At 41.3% G+C, this 16,508-nt stretch overlaps 1 protein-coding gene across 1 annotated transcript in view; it reads left to right on the top strand.

Moving 5' to 3' along the window:
• The window catches only part of dnah3 (dynein axonemal heavy chain 3), an 80,567-nt gene that overhangs the window by 37,154 nt on the left and 26,905 nt on the right, over positions 1 to 16,508 (top strand). The window contains exons 29-41 of the mRNA XM_049480297.1: positions 990 to 1,098; positions 1,266 to 1,379; positions 7,039 to 7,215; positions 7,318 to 7,409; positions 8,552 to 8,771; positions 9,804 to 9,938; positions 10,739 to 10,850; positions 11,125 to 11,366; positions 11,852 to 11,952; positions 12,601 to 12,706; positions 12,835 to 12,964; positions 13,533 to 13,769; positions 14,261 to 14,364. Of these exons, the coding sequence (XP_049336254.1) occupies positions 990 to 1,098; positions 1,266 to 1,379; positions 7,039 to 7,215; positions 7,318 to 7,409; positions 8,552 to 8,771; positions 9,804 to 9,938; positions 10,739 to 10,850; positions 11,125 to 11,366; positions 11,852 to 11,952; positions 12,601 to 12,706; positions 12,835 to 12,964; positions 13,533 to 13,769; positions 14,261 to 14,364 (1,879 nt within the window). The remainder of the gene's footprint in view (positions 1 to 989; positions 1,099 to 1,265; positions 1,380 to 7,038; positions 7,216 to 7,317; positions 7,410 to 8,551; positions 8,772 to 9,803; positions 9,939 to 10,738; positions 10,851 to 11,124; positions 11,367 to 11,851; positions 11,953 to 12,600; positions 12,707 to 12,834; positions 12,965 to 13,532; positions 13,770 to 14,260; positions 14,365 to 16,508) is intronic.

Here is a 16,508-nt window from a genome sequence, read left to right as displayed (position 1 = left end):
TAGTGAGGGACAGAGCGAATGAGAAAGAATGAGAGGAGTTAGTGAGAGACAGCGCGAGAGATAGCGTGTGTTAGTGAGGGACAGAGCGAATGAGAAAGAGTGAGAGGAGTTAGTGAGAGACAGCGCGAGAGATAGCGTGTGTTAGTGAGGGACAGAGCGAATGAGAGAGTGAGAGGAGTTAGTGAGAGACAGCGCGAGAGACAGCGTGTGTTAGTGAGGGACAGAGCGAATGAGAAAGAGTGAGAGGAGTTAGTGAGAGACAGCGCGAGAGACAGCGTGTGTTAGTGAGGCACAGAGCGAATGAGAAAGAGTGAGAGGAGTTAGTGAGAGACAGCGCGAGAGACAGCGTGTGTTAGTGAGGGACAGAGCGAATGAGAAAGAGTGAGAGGAGTTAGTGAGAGACAGTGCGAGAGATAGCGTGTGTTAGTGAGGGACAGAGCGAATGAGAAAGAGTGAGAGGAGTTAGTGAGAGACAGCGCGAGAGACAGAGTGTGTTAGTGAGGGACAGAGCGAATGAGAAAGAGTGAGAGGAGTTAGTGAGAGACAGCGCGAGAGACAGCGTGTGTTAGTGAGGGACAGAGCGAATGAGAAAGAGTGAGAGGAGTTAGTGAGAGACAGCGCGAGAGACAGCGTGTGTTAGTGAGGGACAGAGCGAATGAGAAAGAGTGAGAGAAGTTAGTGAGAGACAGCGCGAGAGATAGCGCGTGTTAGTGAGGGACAGAGCGAATGAGAAAGAGTGAGAGGAGTTAGTGAGAGACAGCGCGAGAGACAGCGTGTGTTAGTGAGGGACAGAGCGAATGAGAAAGAGTGAGAGAAGTTAGTGAGAGACAGCGCGAGAGATAGCGCGTGTTAGTGAGGGACAGAGCGAATGAGAAAGAGTGAGAGGAGTTAGTGAGAGACAGCGCGAGAGCGAGCATCTGAGATTTTAGCACAGCGGCGGTGTGTGAACAGTTCCAGTGGTCACTGCGTTTCTGTGTGTATCACTGCAGGACTCTGATGGGAGCTCTGAAGCTGAATCTGGGCGGAGCTCCGGAGGGGCCGGCAGGAACCGGGAAAACAGAAACCACTAAAGATCTGGCCAAAGCTCTGGCTAAACAGGTATACACACACACACACACACACACACACTATACCTTACCTGGTTTAATCTGGTTTAACTTTAGATTTTGATTTCTGAACTAATCTTTCTGTTTGTGTGTGTGTGTGTGTGTGTTCTGTGTGTGTGTGTGTGTGTGTGTTCTGTGTGTGTGTGTGTGTGTGTGTAGTGTGTGGTGTTTAACTGTTCAGATGGGCTGGATTATAAAGCTATGAGTAAGTTCTTTAAGGGTTTGGCTCAGTCTGGAGCGTGGGCCTGTTTCGACGAGTTCAACCGGATCGAGGTTAGTACCGCACTCTGACTCCGCCCACCCACACCACAAAACCACACCCCCGCACCCAAACCCCACCCATCATACCCAAACCACACCCATCATAGTCAAATTACATACATCATACCCAAACCAACCTTTAAGTCACATCAAAAGAAACTCAACATAATTAACTCCCATTTAACTCCAATCAATCCCGTTCAAACCACATCATCATACTCCAAACCACATCATCATACTCCAAACCACATCATCATACTCCAAACCACATCATCATACTCCAAACCACATCCATCATACTCCAAACCACATCCATCATACTCCAAACCACATCCATCATACTCCAAACCACATCCATCATACTCCAAACCACATCCATCATACTCCAAACCACATCATCATACTCCAAACCACATCCATCATACTCCAAACCACATCCATCATACTCCAAACCACATCCATCATACTCCAAACCACATCCATCATACTCCAAACCACATCATCATACTCCAAACCACATCCATCATACTCCAAACCACATCCATCATACTCCAAACCACATCCATCATACTCTAAACCACATCCATCATACTCCAAACCATATCCATCATACTCCAAACCATATCCATCATACTCCAAACCACGTCATCATACTCCAAAACCATATCCATCATACTCCAAACCACATCCATCATACTCCAAACCACATCCATCATACTCCAAACCACATCCATCATACTCCAAACCACATCCATCATACTCCAAACCACATCCATCATACTCTAAACCACATCCATCATACTCTAAACCACATCCATCATACTCTAAACCATATCGATCATACTCCAAACCACATCATCATACTCCAAACACCATCCATCATACTCCAAACCACATCCATCATACTCCAAACCACGTCATCATACTCCAAACCACATCATCATACTCCAAACCACATCCATCATACTCCAAACCACATCCATCATACTCCAAACCACATCATCATACTCCAAACCACATCATCATACTCCAAACCACATCCATCATACTCCAAACCATATCCATCATACTCCAAACCACATCCATCATACTCCAAACCACATCCATCATACTCCAAACCACATCCATCATACTCCAAACCACATCCATCATACTCCAAACCACATCCATCATACTCCAAACCACATCCATCATACTCCAAACCACATCCATCATACTCCAAACCATATCCATCATACTCCAAACCATATCCATCATACTCTAAACCATATCCATCATACTCCAAACCATATCCATCATACTCCAAACCATATCCATCATACTCCAAACCACATCATCATACTCCAAACCACATCCATCATACTCCAAACCACATCATCATACTCCAAACCACATCCATCATACTCCAAACCACATCCATCATACTCCAAACCACATCCATCATACTCCAAACCACATCCATCATACTCCAAACCATATCCATCATACTCCAAACCACATCCATCATACTCCAAACCACATCCATCATACTCCAAACCACATCCATCATACTCCAAACCACATCCATCATACTCCAAACCACATCCATCATACTCCAAACCATATCCATCATACTCCAAACCACATCCATCATACTCCAAACCACATCCATCATACTCCAAACCACATCCATCATACTCCAAACCACATCCATCATACTCTAAACCACATCCATCATACTCCAAACCACATCCATCATACTCCAAACCATATCCATCATACTCCAAACCACATCCATCATACTCCAAACCACATCCATCATACTCCAAACCACATCCATCATACTCCAAACCATATCCATCATACTCCAAACCACATCATCATACTCCAAACCACATCATCATACTCCAAACCACATCATCATACTCCAAACCACATCATCATACTCCAAACCACATCCATCATACTCCAAACCACATCATCATACTCCAAACCACGTCATCATACTCCAAACCACATCATCATACTCCAAACCACATCCATCATACTCCAAACCACGTCATCATACTCCAAACCACATCATCATACTCCAAACCACGTCATCATACTCCAAACCACGTCATCATACTCCAAACCACGTCATCATACTCCAAACCACATCATCATACTCCAAACCACATCCATCATACTCCAAACCACATCCATCATACTCCAAACCACATCCATCATACTCCAAACCACATCCATCATACTCCAAACCACATCCATCATACTCCAAACCATATCCATCATACTCCAAACCACATCCATCATACTCCAAACCACATCCATCATACTCCAAACCACATCCATCATACTCCAAACCACATCCATCATACTCCAAACCACGTCATCATACTCCAAACCACGTCATCATACTCCAAACCACGTCATCATACTCCAAACCACGTCATCATACTCCAAACCACATCCATCATACTCCAAACCACATCATCATACTCCAAACCACATCATCATACTCCAAACCACATCATCATACTCCAAACCACATCATCATACTCCAAACCACGTCATCATACTCCAAACCACATCCATCATACTCCAAACCACATCCATCATACTCCAAACCACATCATCATACTCCAAACCACGTCATCATACTCCAAACCACATCATCATACTCCAAACCACATCCATCATACTCCAAACCACATCCATCATACTCCAAACCACGCCATCATACTCCAAACCACGTCATCATACTCCAAACCACATCCATCATACTCCAAACCACATCCATCATACTCCAAACCACATCATCATACTCCAAACCACATCCATCATACTCCAAACCACATCCATCATACTCCAAACCACGTCATCATACTCCAAACCACATCATCATACTCCAAACCACATCCATCGTACTCCAAACCACATCATCATACTCCAAACCACATCATCATACTCCAAACCACATCCATCATACTCCAAACCACATCATCATACTCCAAACCACATCCATCATACTCCAAACCACATCCATCATACTCCAAACCACATCCATCATACTCTAAACCACATCCATCATACTCCAAACCACATCCATCATACTCCAAACCACATCCATCATACTCCAAACTAGGGTTGTCACGATACCAAAATTTTGACTTCGATACCGATACCAACTGTAGTATCACGATACTCGATACCAAAACGATACTTGGAAGAAGAAAAAAAACAATAAAAATATCTGAACATAAAATGTTTATTTTTGACTGAACTGGATTGAACACTGAACAATCGGTGCAAACGTTTTTATTCTAAAATGAAACATTTGAACAAAAAACAAGTTTCGTTATTATAACCTTAACTATAACATAATTATCTAAACACTTCCTAAAAACTAAAACTAAAACCAGAGGTAATGGTAGCCTGACTATGTGAACCTGACGGGCGGGCAGAAGTTAAGTTCTGAATAAGGAAAATAAAGAGACAGAAGAACATTACAATGTTATGTTCATTTTAACACTCACTGCTCCGATTTATTAATCAACCGTTTACCGTTTTTAATAAGCAGTAGCTAGTAAATCTTAGTAAAGCTACAGACAGAGTGTATCTTGACTAACTCCACTAACCTGTCGACTTCTCAGCTCTTTGTAGAGATCAGGGTGCTTGTCTGCTATTATGTTAAATAATACTGTAACATAGAAGCATAGAACTATTATTTAATTAAAATGATTTTTAAGAACAGCTAAACACAGTGCTGCAGGTCAAACGCGGAGGCGTTCACGTGCGAGAGAGAGAGAGAGAGAAAGAGTGAGAGAGTGAGAGAGAGAGAGATTTGCGTGTTCTGATGTGAGCTACTCACAGGTAAAGGTTCTCTTTGATCTCCTCGTGCTCATATTCTAGTCCCACACGTAAGTCTGCAGCTCCCTCAGTGTTTTCTGTCGTATTTTGCGGCTAGCGCGAGCGCTTACAACTAACACCGCGGACCGCGAGGTGCCGCCGCGCTTGTGCCGAATCCGCTACTGAATCCGACTCCCGCTTCGCGGACAGAATCGGCACAACACCCCCCGCTGTACAACTGCGGGAGTGAAAACAGCGCTTATAAATAAAGTAGTTTAGTTTCACTTTCAGTTTTCGTTATTTTCGTTATTTTATTTAAAAATAAAAATATCAATAAAAAACAGATGCCTACATCTCAGACTATTTTCCCACACTTCACTCCTCGCGCCCGTTTTGTCCACAAGTCGCGGACGAGAGACATCTGTTATTCTACACTCGCTGCTGCTCTGCTGGCTTGCGCGTGAATCGATTCATTTGTTCAGAACACTAAATTTATCTGAATCCTGCCACACCGACTGCTGCGGTGTGAATCAGTTTTCTTATGAACTGAATCAAATCGCGCCTACTAATTTGACTCATTTGAAGCTAGTGACTGGGCTATATACAGTATCGAAAGCATCGAACGCTAAAGAACCGAATCGTTTGTGATGACGTAGTATCGAAAAAGAATCGAACCTTCGGTACACCGTGCAACTCTACTCCAAACCACATTCATCATACTCCAAACCATATCCATCATACTCCAAACCATATCCATCATACTCCAAACCACATCCATCATACTCTAAACCACATCCATCATACTCTAAACCACATCCATCATACTCCAAACCACATCCATCATACTCCAAACCACATCCATCATACTCCAAACCATATCCATCATACTCTAAACCATATCCATCATACTCCAAACCACATCCATCATACTCCAAACCATATCCATCATACTCCAAACCATATCCATCATACTCCAAACCATATCCATCATACTCCAAACCACATCCATCATACTCTAAACCACATCCATCATACTCCAAACCACATCCATCATACTCCAAACCATATCCATCATACTCTAAACCATATCCATCATACTCCAAACCACATCCATCATACTCCAAACCATATCCATCATACTCCAAACCATATCCATCATACTCCAAACCATATCCATCATACTCCAAACCACATCCATCATACTCCAAACCATATCCATCATACTCCAAACCACATCCATCATACTCCAAACCATATCCATCATACTCCAAACCATATCCATCATACTCCAAACCATATCCATCATACTCCAAACCACATCCATCATACTCCAAACCACATCCATCATACTCCAAACCACATCCATCATACTCCAAACCACATCCATCATACTCCAAACCATATCCATCATACTCTAAACCACATCCATCATACTCCAAACCACATCCATCATACTCCAAACCATATCCATCATACTCCAAACCATATCCATCATACTCCAAACCATATCCATCATACTCCAAACCACATCCATCATACTCTAAACCACATCCATCATACTCCAAACCACATCCATCACACTGAAACCACACCTACCGTACCCAAACCACACCCATCATACTCAAACCACACCCATCACACTCAAACCACATCTGTTATACTCTAACCACATCCATCATAATCTAACCACACCCATCATACTCAAACCACACCTTCAAAACAGCATCTTATTCCAATCCAGATTTACATCACTCACCGTTACTCTCACGCTCAGACTGATGGACTGTTCTGTTCAGTGATTGGTTTAGACTGGCTGTAAGCTCCGCCCCTCTCTGTCTCTCAGGTGGAGGTGTTGTCGGTGGTGGCTCAGCAGGTGTTGAGTATTCAGCAGGCGATTGGGCGGGGTCTGAAGCGCTTCCTGTTCGAGGGTACTGAGCTTTCTCTCAACCCCACCTGCAGCGTCTTCATCACCATGAACCCCGGATACGCCGGCCGAGCAGAGCTCCCCGACAACCTGAAGGTACACACACACACACACATTCACACAGTGTTACAGTTCTCTGATATATGTTATTAGAATTGAGTTAAACTTGTGTGTGTGTGTGTGTGTGTGTGTGTGCAGGCTCTGTTCCGCACTGTAGCGATGATGGTTCCAGACTACGCTCTGATTGGAGAGATATCACTCTATTCAATGGGCTTCATTCAGTCCCGGAGGTAAACACTTGTCTATTGCTTAATCAGACAGTTTATACATTAAAGATCACTTCAGTTTCTGAATCAGTTTCTCTGATTTTACTATTTATAGGTTTATATTTGAGTAAAAAGAACATTGTTGTTTTATTCTATAAACTACAGACAACATTTCTCCCAAATTACAAATAAAAATATTCTCATTTAGAGCATTTATTTACAGAAAATGAGAAATGGCTGAAATAACAAAAAAGATGCAGAACTTTCAGACCTCAAATAATGCAAAGAAAACAAGTTCATATTCATAAAGTTTTAAGAGTTCAGAAATAATCAATATTTGGTGGAATAATCCTGGTTTTTAATCACAGTTTTATTTTCACGCAACTTGGCATCATGTTCTCCTCCACCAGTCTTACACACTGCTTTTGGATAACTTTATGCTGCTTTACTCCTGGTGTAAAAATTCAAGCAGTTCAGTTTGGTGGTTTGATGGTTTGTGATCATCCATCTTCCTCTTGATTATATTCCAGAGGTTTTTAATTTGATAAAATTAAAGAAAATCATCATTTTTAAGGGGTCTCTTATTTTTTTTCAGAGCTGTATATATTTGGAAAATATATTTCAATTTTATTTAGGTTTACTTATTAGTTGGGGATTAATGGAACATCATCCAACAACATAATTTCTCTACTGTTGTTTTTGTTACTGAATGCAATCAAATCTTCACATCAGTTCTCCAGAATCAAGTAAAAAAGTATTTTTTGGACAGTAGAGAGAGTTACTCTTTTTAACATATATTTCTCACTATAAGATGCACTTAAAATCCTTTAATTTTCATAAAATCATCAGAGCTCCTTATAATCCGGTGCTCCTTATGTATGAATTCTATCAGTCAGGTATTAAGTAGCAGTAAAGTCACTCCACTGAAGTACAGAGTTATACAGGAGTTTCAATAAAGTTTCTGCAGCACTAAGGTTGGAGCAGCATTAGCATTAGCCGCTAACTGTGCTAAGCATTAGCTCTTTCACCGTTGAGAGGTGAGTGTATCAAACTGTAGCCTGTGTGTTTACTGTGTTAAAACAAACTACGTGGAAAGAACCGCTACCTAAAATCACCCTGTGGTTTGTGGTTGTGACGTGTCTCTGTGGTCTCTGTGGTCTCTGCAGTCTGGCGCAGAAGATCGTAGCGACGTATCGGCTGTGTTCGGAGCAGCTGTCCTCTCAGCACCACTATGATTACGGTATGCGAGCGGTGAAGTCGGTGCTGACGGCCGCGGGGAACCTGAAACTGAAGTATCCTCAGGAGGACGAGAGCGTCCTGCTGCTCAGAGCCCTGATGGACGTCAACATGGCCAAATTCCTCGCTCAGGACGTTCCTCTCTTCCAGGTTACTGAGTCTTACATTATAAATGATTAAAATATTAGAGATAGAATAATAATAAATTAATTTATTAGGATTAAACTGCTCTATAACTGAACAGCACCACCAAAGAAGCAGATACAGCTCGCTAGCTAACGGTAGCTCAGCTCTGTCCTACCTTGAGAGAAATGAGATCAGAACTTTATCTGAGGAGCTCCTGCTGCTGTTCCTCACTATATGAGTGTATTTATAAAAGAGTAAAATAGAAAAAAACAGCAAATAGCAATTACTCTCTCAGAAAAGAGACAAATTTAATTGCTCAATCAATCCACATTTTGGAACAAAGTTTCTCTAGTCCCCCAGAAGAGCCCAGAATTAGTCGTGGGTACAGAATAATACCTATAGTCCTGTTTAAAGCATAAAAGATCATTTTAATGCACACTGAACTTAATTTATTTATTAACTTTAAAAAAGAAGGGAATTGTGGCTGATTTTAAAACTGTTAATGCCTCTAATAGCTTCAGTAATAACATATTTTAAATTAATATTAAACTTGTCTTGTGCAGCTTTAGATAAATATCTCTTTTGAATACTTAAACATTGAGTATTTAGTATTTTGTGTTTATGGAACTATTTAAAATATTTAGTTTTGTAAGGGAAGCCGTGTTAAAGATGTTGACATATCTCTTTTTTTAAGGTCTATTCTTTATATTCTTCAGCTGTTTTTCTGATAATAAAGTCTGATTTCTTCATATATTGTGTATATATTTTGTGGGACAAAATAAACCCAATAGTAATCAAAGCCTTAGTTTATTCAAAGCCTTAGTGTTTTATATTACATATACTCCTAACAGTACATATACTAATCTCACAAACATATATAAAAGCCTAGTCATGCAAAAACTATAAATATTAATAAAAAGAATGATATACATTTTTGGTCATACTGCCCAGCAATAGTGGAGACCACCACAAGGTTTCCATACTCATATCTGACTGTTTGTATTATATACAGTGTTTATTGATGGTATATATTGTGTATATATGTGTGTGTTACAGGGTATAATCTCGGATCTGTTTCCTGGAGTGGTCCTGCCTAAACCTGATTATGAGTTACTGCTGAAAGCTCTTAACGACAACATCACTAAACTCAAACTGCAGCCGGTTCCGTGGTTCATCAGCAAGATCATCCAGGTTCACCACTTTTATTATTCTGTGCACCCATCTACACTCATCTAACATTTTATTAGAAATACATATACACCTAACCACTCATAACATCATCCCATCTGTATAAAACCAGGTAGAAACAGTTCACATCCATTACTGTAGTAAAGCATGGGCAGTGCAGTGTCTCTCAAAAAAAGAAGAGTCTAGCGCCTCTGCTGGCTGGTTGCAGTATGATGTGTAGCTCTGCCCGTACTTATATGTTTCCATCTCATTTTTGTTATATCTCTGATGCAGACCTGAACTTAAACTGAAATTTTTGTATTGCGGGTGCTATTATTCACTGGAGCTGATTCTCATCACCTACAGCCGTATGTAAGCAGAGATGATTTTAATACTTAGTAAAAAGGGCACCAGTCATTAATTCACCCATAATAGCTTTAATAGTTACTGTTGAAATTATTGTGAATGCTATTATTTAAATTATACTACTGCTGTCTCCACTAGAATATTGGTGCCCAACGTGGGGCTCGAATTGATTTTTTAAGTAATTTGCAGATCATAAATTATAGTAAACATAAATGATAAAATAACATAATGAGTGATAAGAATGAATAATAATAAACCAAGATCATAAGAATTAAAATAATAAATAAATACATGATTAAAAATACATAAATAAAAAGGAAGAACAATAAAAAATAAAATATTAAGGGAAACAACCTAATTAAGAAAAATCTGCAGGAATTTAATGATTATAATTATGTGAATGGTGCAAAATCTCTATGGAAATGTGTGTGTGTGTGTGTGTGTGTGTGTGTGTACAGGTGTATGAGATGATGCTGGTAAGGCATGGGTTTATGATTGTTGGAGATCCGCTGGGAGGGAAGACCTCAGCGTATAAAGTTCTAGCTGGAGCTCTCAAAGACCTTCAGGAGGGTGAGCCAATCAATCAATCAATCAATCAATCAATCAATCAATCATTCAGTTAACTAATTAATCAATGATCTAATCACTTATGTGTTGTAGCACTGAGAGTGAGCTGGGACTCTTATTGGTGTAGTGTAGTATAGTCACCCAGACCGGGAATTGAACCCCGGTCTCTCACATGATGTGGCAGCTCACAAGCAGGTGGTGGTGTTATCCACTGCACCACCAACCGCACCGATACGCAGGTTTGATGTGTTGACTCTGTCCGGGTGGTGTGTGGTAGGGGGCGTGGTGGAGGAGTTTGCGGTGGATTATCAGATCATTAATCCGAAGGCGGTCCCCATGGCTCAGCTGTACGGCTGTTTCGACCCGGTCAGTCACGAGTGGACCAACGGTGTTCTGGCCACGGCGTTCCGGCAGCAGGCCCAGTCCACCTCCCACAACCGCCAGTGGATCATATTCGACGGACCCATCGACGCCGTCTGGGTGGAGAACATGAACACCGTCCTGGACGACAACAAGAAGGTGCGTTCTGTAGTTCTGTAGAGTGAATGAGTGGGTGGAGCTAAACTGCTGTAGGCTGGATGGGTGGGGCTTAACTGCTGATTGGGTGGAGCTAAACTGCTGTAGGCTGGATGGGTGGAGCTTTACAGCTGAATGGGTGAGGCCAAACTACTGTATGCTGGATGGGTGGAGCTTAACTGCTGATTGGGTGGAGCTAAACTGCTGTAGGCTGGATGGGTGGAGCTTAACTGCTGAATGGGTGGGGCTAAACTGCTGTAGGCTGGATGGGTGGAGCTTAACTTTTGAATGGGTGTGGCTAAATTGCTGTAGGCTGGATGGGTGGGGCTTATCTGCTGAATAGGTGGGGCTAAACTGCTGTAGAGTGAATGAATGGGTTGAGCTAAACTGCTGTAGTCTAAAAATGATTCATTTTAATCAGTGTGTGTGTGTTTGTGTATGTGTGTGTGTGTGTGTGTGTGTGTGTGAATGTGTGTGTGTGTGTGTAGTTGTGTTTGATGAGTGGTGAGATAATACAGATGAGTTCTAAGATGAGTCTGATCTTTGAGCCGGCGGATCTGGAGCAGGCCTCACCAGCTACTGTCAGCAGGTAACGAGCTACCAGATTCTGAAACATTGCTGTGAGAATTTGATGATGAATTTTATCATGAACAGCAGCAGAGGACAAGAAACTTCACACTAGACCTCGAGCAGTTTGGACTGTGTGTCTCTCCACTCTTCCTCCAGACTCTGCTCCCTTCATTTCCTTTAAATGAAATGTAAAATTTACTGATGATCAGTGATGGTTTGGAGAGTCATGTCTGTCATCTGCTGGTGTTGATCCACTGTGTTTTATTATCAAGTCTAAAGTCCGTGCAGTTTTGTTTTCCCACAAAATCTTAAAGCACTTCATGCTGAACCTTTTCCAGCAGGACTTGGCACACTGCCCACACTGCCACAGGGACCAATTGATCTTATTATATAATATTCTAATTTTCTGAGACACTGATTTTTGTGTTTTTATTGGCTGTAATCCATAATCATCAATAATAAAAGAAATAAATGCTTAAAATAGATCATGATATTCTATTTTTTTAAATGCTCCAATATGCTATAGAAGGGGTGTCCACAAATGTGTGTGTGTGTGCGTGTGTGTGCGTGTGTGTGTGTGTTTGTGTGTGTTTGTGTGTTTGTGTGTGTTTGTGTGTCTGTGTGTGTGTGTGTGTGTTTGTGTGTGTTTGTGTGTGTGTGTGTGTAGGTGTGGTATGATCTACATGGAACCCCATCAGATGGGCTGGACGCCCCTCAGAGACTCTTATATGAACACTTTACCAGACAGTCTGTCCCCAGAGCACAGAACACTGGTAAGAAACACACACACACACACACACACACACACACACACACACTATATGGGGATAATGTGAGGTTTTAGTGTGCATAATACATTAGTGTGATACCTTTTAAGTGTGTATTGTATGTGTGTGTGTAGATTGTGGATCTGTTTGATTGGTTGGTGCAGCCCTGTTTGGACTTCATTACCCATAACTGCCGTTTCCTGGTGCAGACCTCACCTATCCACCTAGCCTACAGCCTGATGCGCCTCTACTCCTGCCTGCTCGGTACACACACACTTACACTTACACTTACACTCACACACACACACACACACACACACACACACTTATACACGTATACACTATATTTCCTGAGTATTTGCTCATCCGATCCTATTCTTAAAGACCTTATTTTATTTTAAAATGTATAGTTGTATCTTTAGTATGAATAAATGCCATCTGAGCTGATTCTTTGGTAAAAAAGTGCTCTGGTGATCCGGTATAACACTGTTTTAGTCTGGTGGAGTCTTCACAATGTCATTAGTGTCTAGCTGCTAATGCTAATGCTGCTGCACCCAGCCTTAGTGAAAATCTGGAAATTTGAGCTTACTGTAAATAAATGGAAGTTATTTACTCACCCAAATAAACAGTTTTCTGGAGAGAAATCTGTGTAAATTAACATCCAGCACTCGTTTAACTTTAAAATATATTTTTTTACTTATTTTGTTTTGTTTACTTAGCTTAGCTTTACTTAACTTAGTTAATCTCTCCCACCACCACCCAGCGGCAAGACCTGCTAATCACGTTAGCACTTTATAAATGTGTGTGTGTGTGTGTGTGTGTGTAAATGTAGATGAGATAGCAGTGGCAGACCAGGATGGGGAGGAGTCTGTTTCCAGTCAGAAAATGACCCTGTGGCTGCAGGGCCTGTTCCTATTCGCTGTAGTGTGGACAGTGGGCGGGACCATTAATGGAGACAGCAGGAAGAAGTTTGATGTTTATTACAGACAGCTGCTCACAGGTACGATGGAGGAACATCCCAGACCCCAGAGCATCAAACTTACTAAAAGCAGCGTCTTTCCTGAGAGAGGTACACACACACACACACATTACACACACACACACACATTACACACATACACTTAAAAATTATGAGTTTCTTTGATTTTACCAAATTGAAAACCTCTGGAATACAAACCATCAAACCACCAAACTGAACTGCTTGAATTTTTACACCAGGAGTAAAGCAGCATAAAGTTATCCAAAAGCAGTGTGTAAGACTGGTGGAGGAGAACATGATGCAAAGATACATAGAAAAAAACCACCAGGATTATTCCACCAAATATTGATTATTTCTGAACTCTTAAAACTTTATGAATATGAACTTGTTGTTTTCTTTGCATTATTTGAGGTCTGAAAGCTCTGCATCTTTTTTGTTATTTCAGACATTTCTCATTTTCTGTAAATAAATGCTCTAAATGAGAATATTAAAAAAAAATATGTGTATAGAAGTGTGTGTAATGTGCTGTGCTAAGCAGTGATGTGTGATACTGTTGTGTGTGTGTGTGTCTCCCCCTGCAGGCTTGGTGTATGATTACTTCTTCCATAAGCAGGGATCAGGACAGTGGAGCACCTGGACCGACTCAGTTACTAAAGAGGAGAGCACTATACCTGCTGGAGCTAACGTTAGTCTACACACACACACACACACACACACACACACAAGAGATACATGAAGCACATGGAGCAGATAGAACACTCGGACTCACTCTGACCGTATTCCACTTACTTATTTATTAGTTCATATATGAGCTAATGCAGCACTAAAGCACATTTATGGCATTTATTACAGAAATAAATACAATTAAATAAAGGAGTTGGTCCAGAGTCTCCGCACACTTAGCTTAAGAGTCTCTTAAAGGGACAGTGTACACATTACTGAATACTGGCCATTACATATTTCCCCCCAGGCCATTTAAATGGTCATCCCCCCTCTATTGTGAGCATGTGTTCAATACCATGTATTTTCATACATCCATTGTATATACATTGATATTTTCGATGTCCACTGTCTCTTTAAGTTGTGTATTATAGAGTTTCTTCAGTTTATGTTATTTATTGTATGTTTTTAGCACCTTAAAGATTGCTGGTCAGTTTCGTTGTGTCTCCAATTTACACGGCCAATTACCCAACCCACTCATTAGAACTCTACCTACAGTTGTGGTCAAAAGTTTACATACACTTGTAAAAAAACATAATGTTATGGCTGTCTTGAGTTTTCAATAAGTTCTACAACTCTTATTTTTCTGTGATAGAGTGATCGGAACACATACATGTTTGTCACAAAAAACAGTCATAAAATTTGGTTCTTTCATAAATTTATTATGGGTCTGCTGAAAATGTCACCAAATCTGCTGGGTCAAAAATATACATACAGCAACAAAATTTGTCAATTTTGGTGATGTAGCGAGTTGTGTCAATCAAATTAGCTTCATGTCATGGCCTCTTCACTTCTTGTAAGTGATTCTGATTGACTACAGCTGTTGACTTCTCATGAGCCCATTTAAATAGGGCTCATTTGACCCAGTGATTAGACTCAGCTACAAAAGCTACAATGGGAAAGTCAAAGGAACTCAGTGTGGATCTGAAAAAGCGAATTATTGACTTGAACAAGTCAGGGAAGTCACTTGGAGCCATTTCAAAGCAGCTACAGGTCCCAAGAGCAACTGTGCAGACAATTATACGCAAGTATAAAGTGCATGGAACAGTTGTGTCACTGCCATGATCAGGAAGAAAACGCAAGCTATCACATGCTGCCGAGAGGAGATTGGTCAGGATGGTCAAGAGTCAACCAAGAATCACCAAGGAGGAGGATTACCTCCAAATTCTGCAGGAAAACTTAAAACCATCAGCCCGAAGGTTGGGTCTTGGGCGCAGTTGGGTGTTCCAACAAGACAATGACCCAAAACACACATCAAAAGTGGTAAAGGAATGGCTAAACCAGGCTAGAATTAAGGTTTTAGAATGGCCTTCCCAAAGTCCTGACTTAAACCCCATTGAGAACATGTGGACAGTGCTAAAGAAACGGGTTCATGCAAGAAAACCATCACATTTAGCTGAACTGCACCAATTCTGTCAAGAAGAGTGGTCAAACATTCGACCTGAAGCTTGCCAGGAGCTTGTGGATGGCTACCAAAAGCGCCTAGTTGCCGTGAAAATGGCCAAGGGACCAAATACTAATGTTGCTGTATGTATATTTTTGACCCAGCAGATTTGGTGACATTTTCAGCAGACCCATAATAAATTTATGAAAGAACCAAATTTTATGACTGTTTTTTGTGACAAACATGTATGTGTTCCGATCACTCTATCACAGAAAAATAAGAGTTGTAGAACTTATTGAAAACTCAAGACAGCCATAACATTATGTTTTTTTACAAGTGTATGTAAACTTTTGACCACAACTGTACATCAGCTCACAGACGCAGCCTTGTGCTGATCCACATCACCCTAGGAGTGATTAGAGGAAAGAAAGAGCGCCATCTACTGTACTGTACCCAACCAGAGAGAGCAAGACCAACCAACTGTGCTCTCTCGGGGCTCCGGCAGCTGATGGAAAGCTGCATGACATGGATTCGAACCAGTGCAGCACTTTAGCCCGCTGGACCACTCAAAGCCAAAATGTACCTTTATTTGGCAAGTGCACTTCACCAACAGCCATAACTGCCTTCTTCTCCCCTATAGTATCTTTCCCAGGCAGGTTTTTAAGCCGAGTCCAATGAGGGCCTGCTGGGGCAGACCGGGGCTGCACATTCTGGTGTGGTGCAGA

The sequence above is a fragment of the Astyanax mexicanus genome, chromosome 6 (genome assembly GCF_023375975.1).
Source record: "Astyanax mexicanus isolate ESR-SI-001 chromosome 6, AstMex3_surface, whole genome shotgun sequence".
Taxonomy (NCBI): domain Eukaryota; kingdom Metazoa; phylum Chordata; class Actinopteri; order Characiformes; family Acestrorhamphidae; genus Astyanax; species Astyanax mexicanus.
The sequence above is the reverse complement of the archived record's forward strand: the minus strand, read 5'-3'. Positions and strand labels throughout refer to the sequence as shown.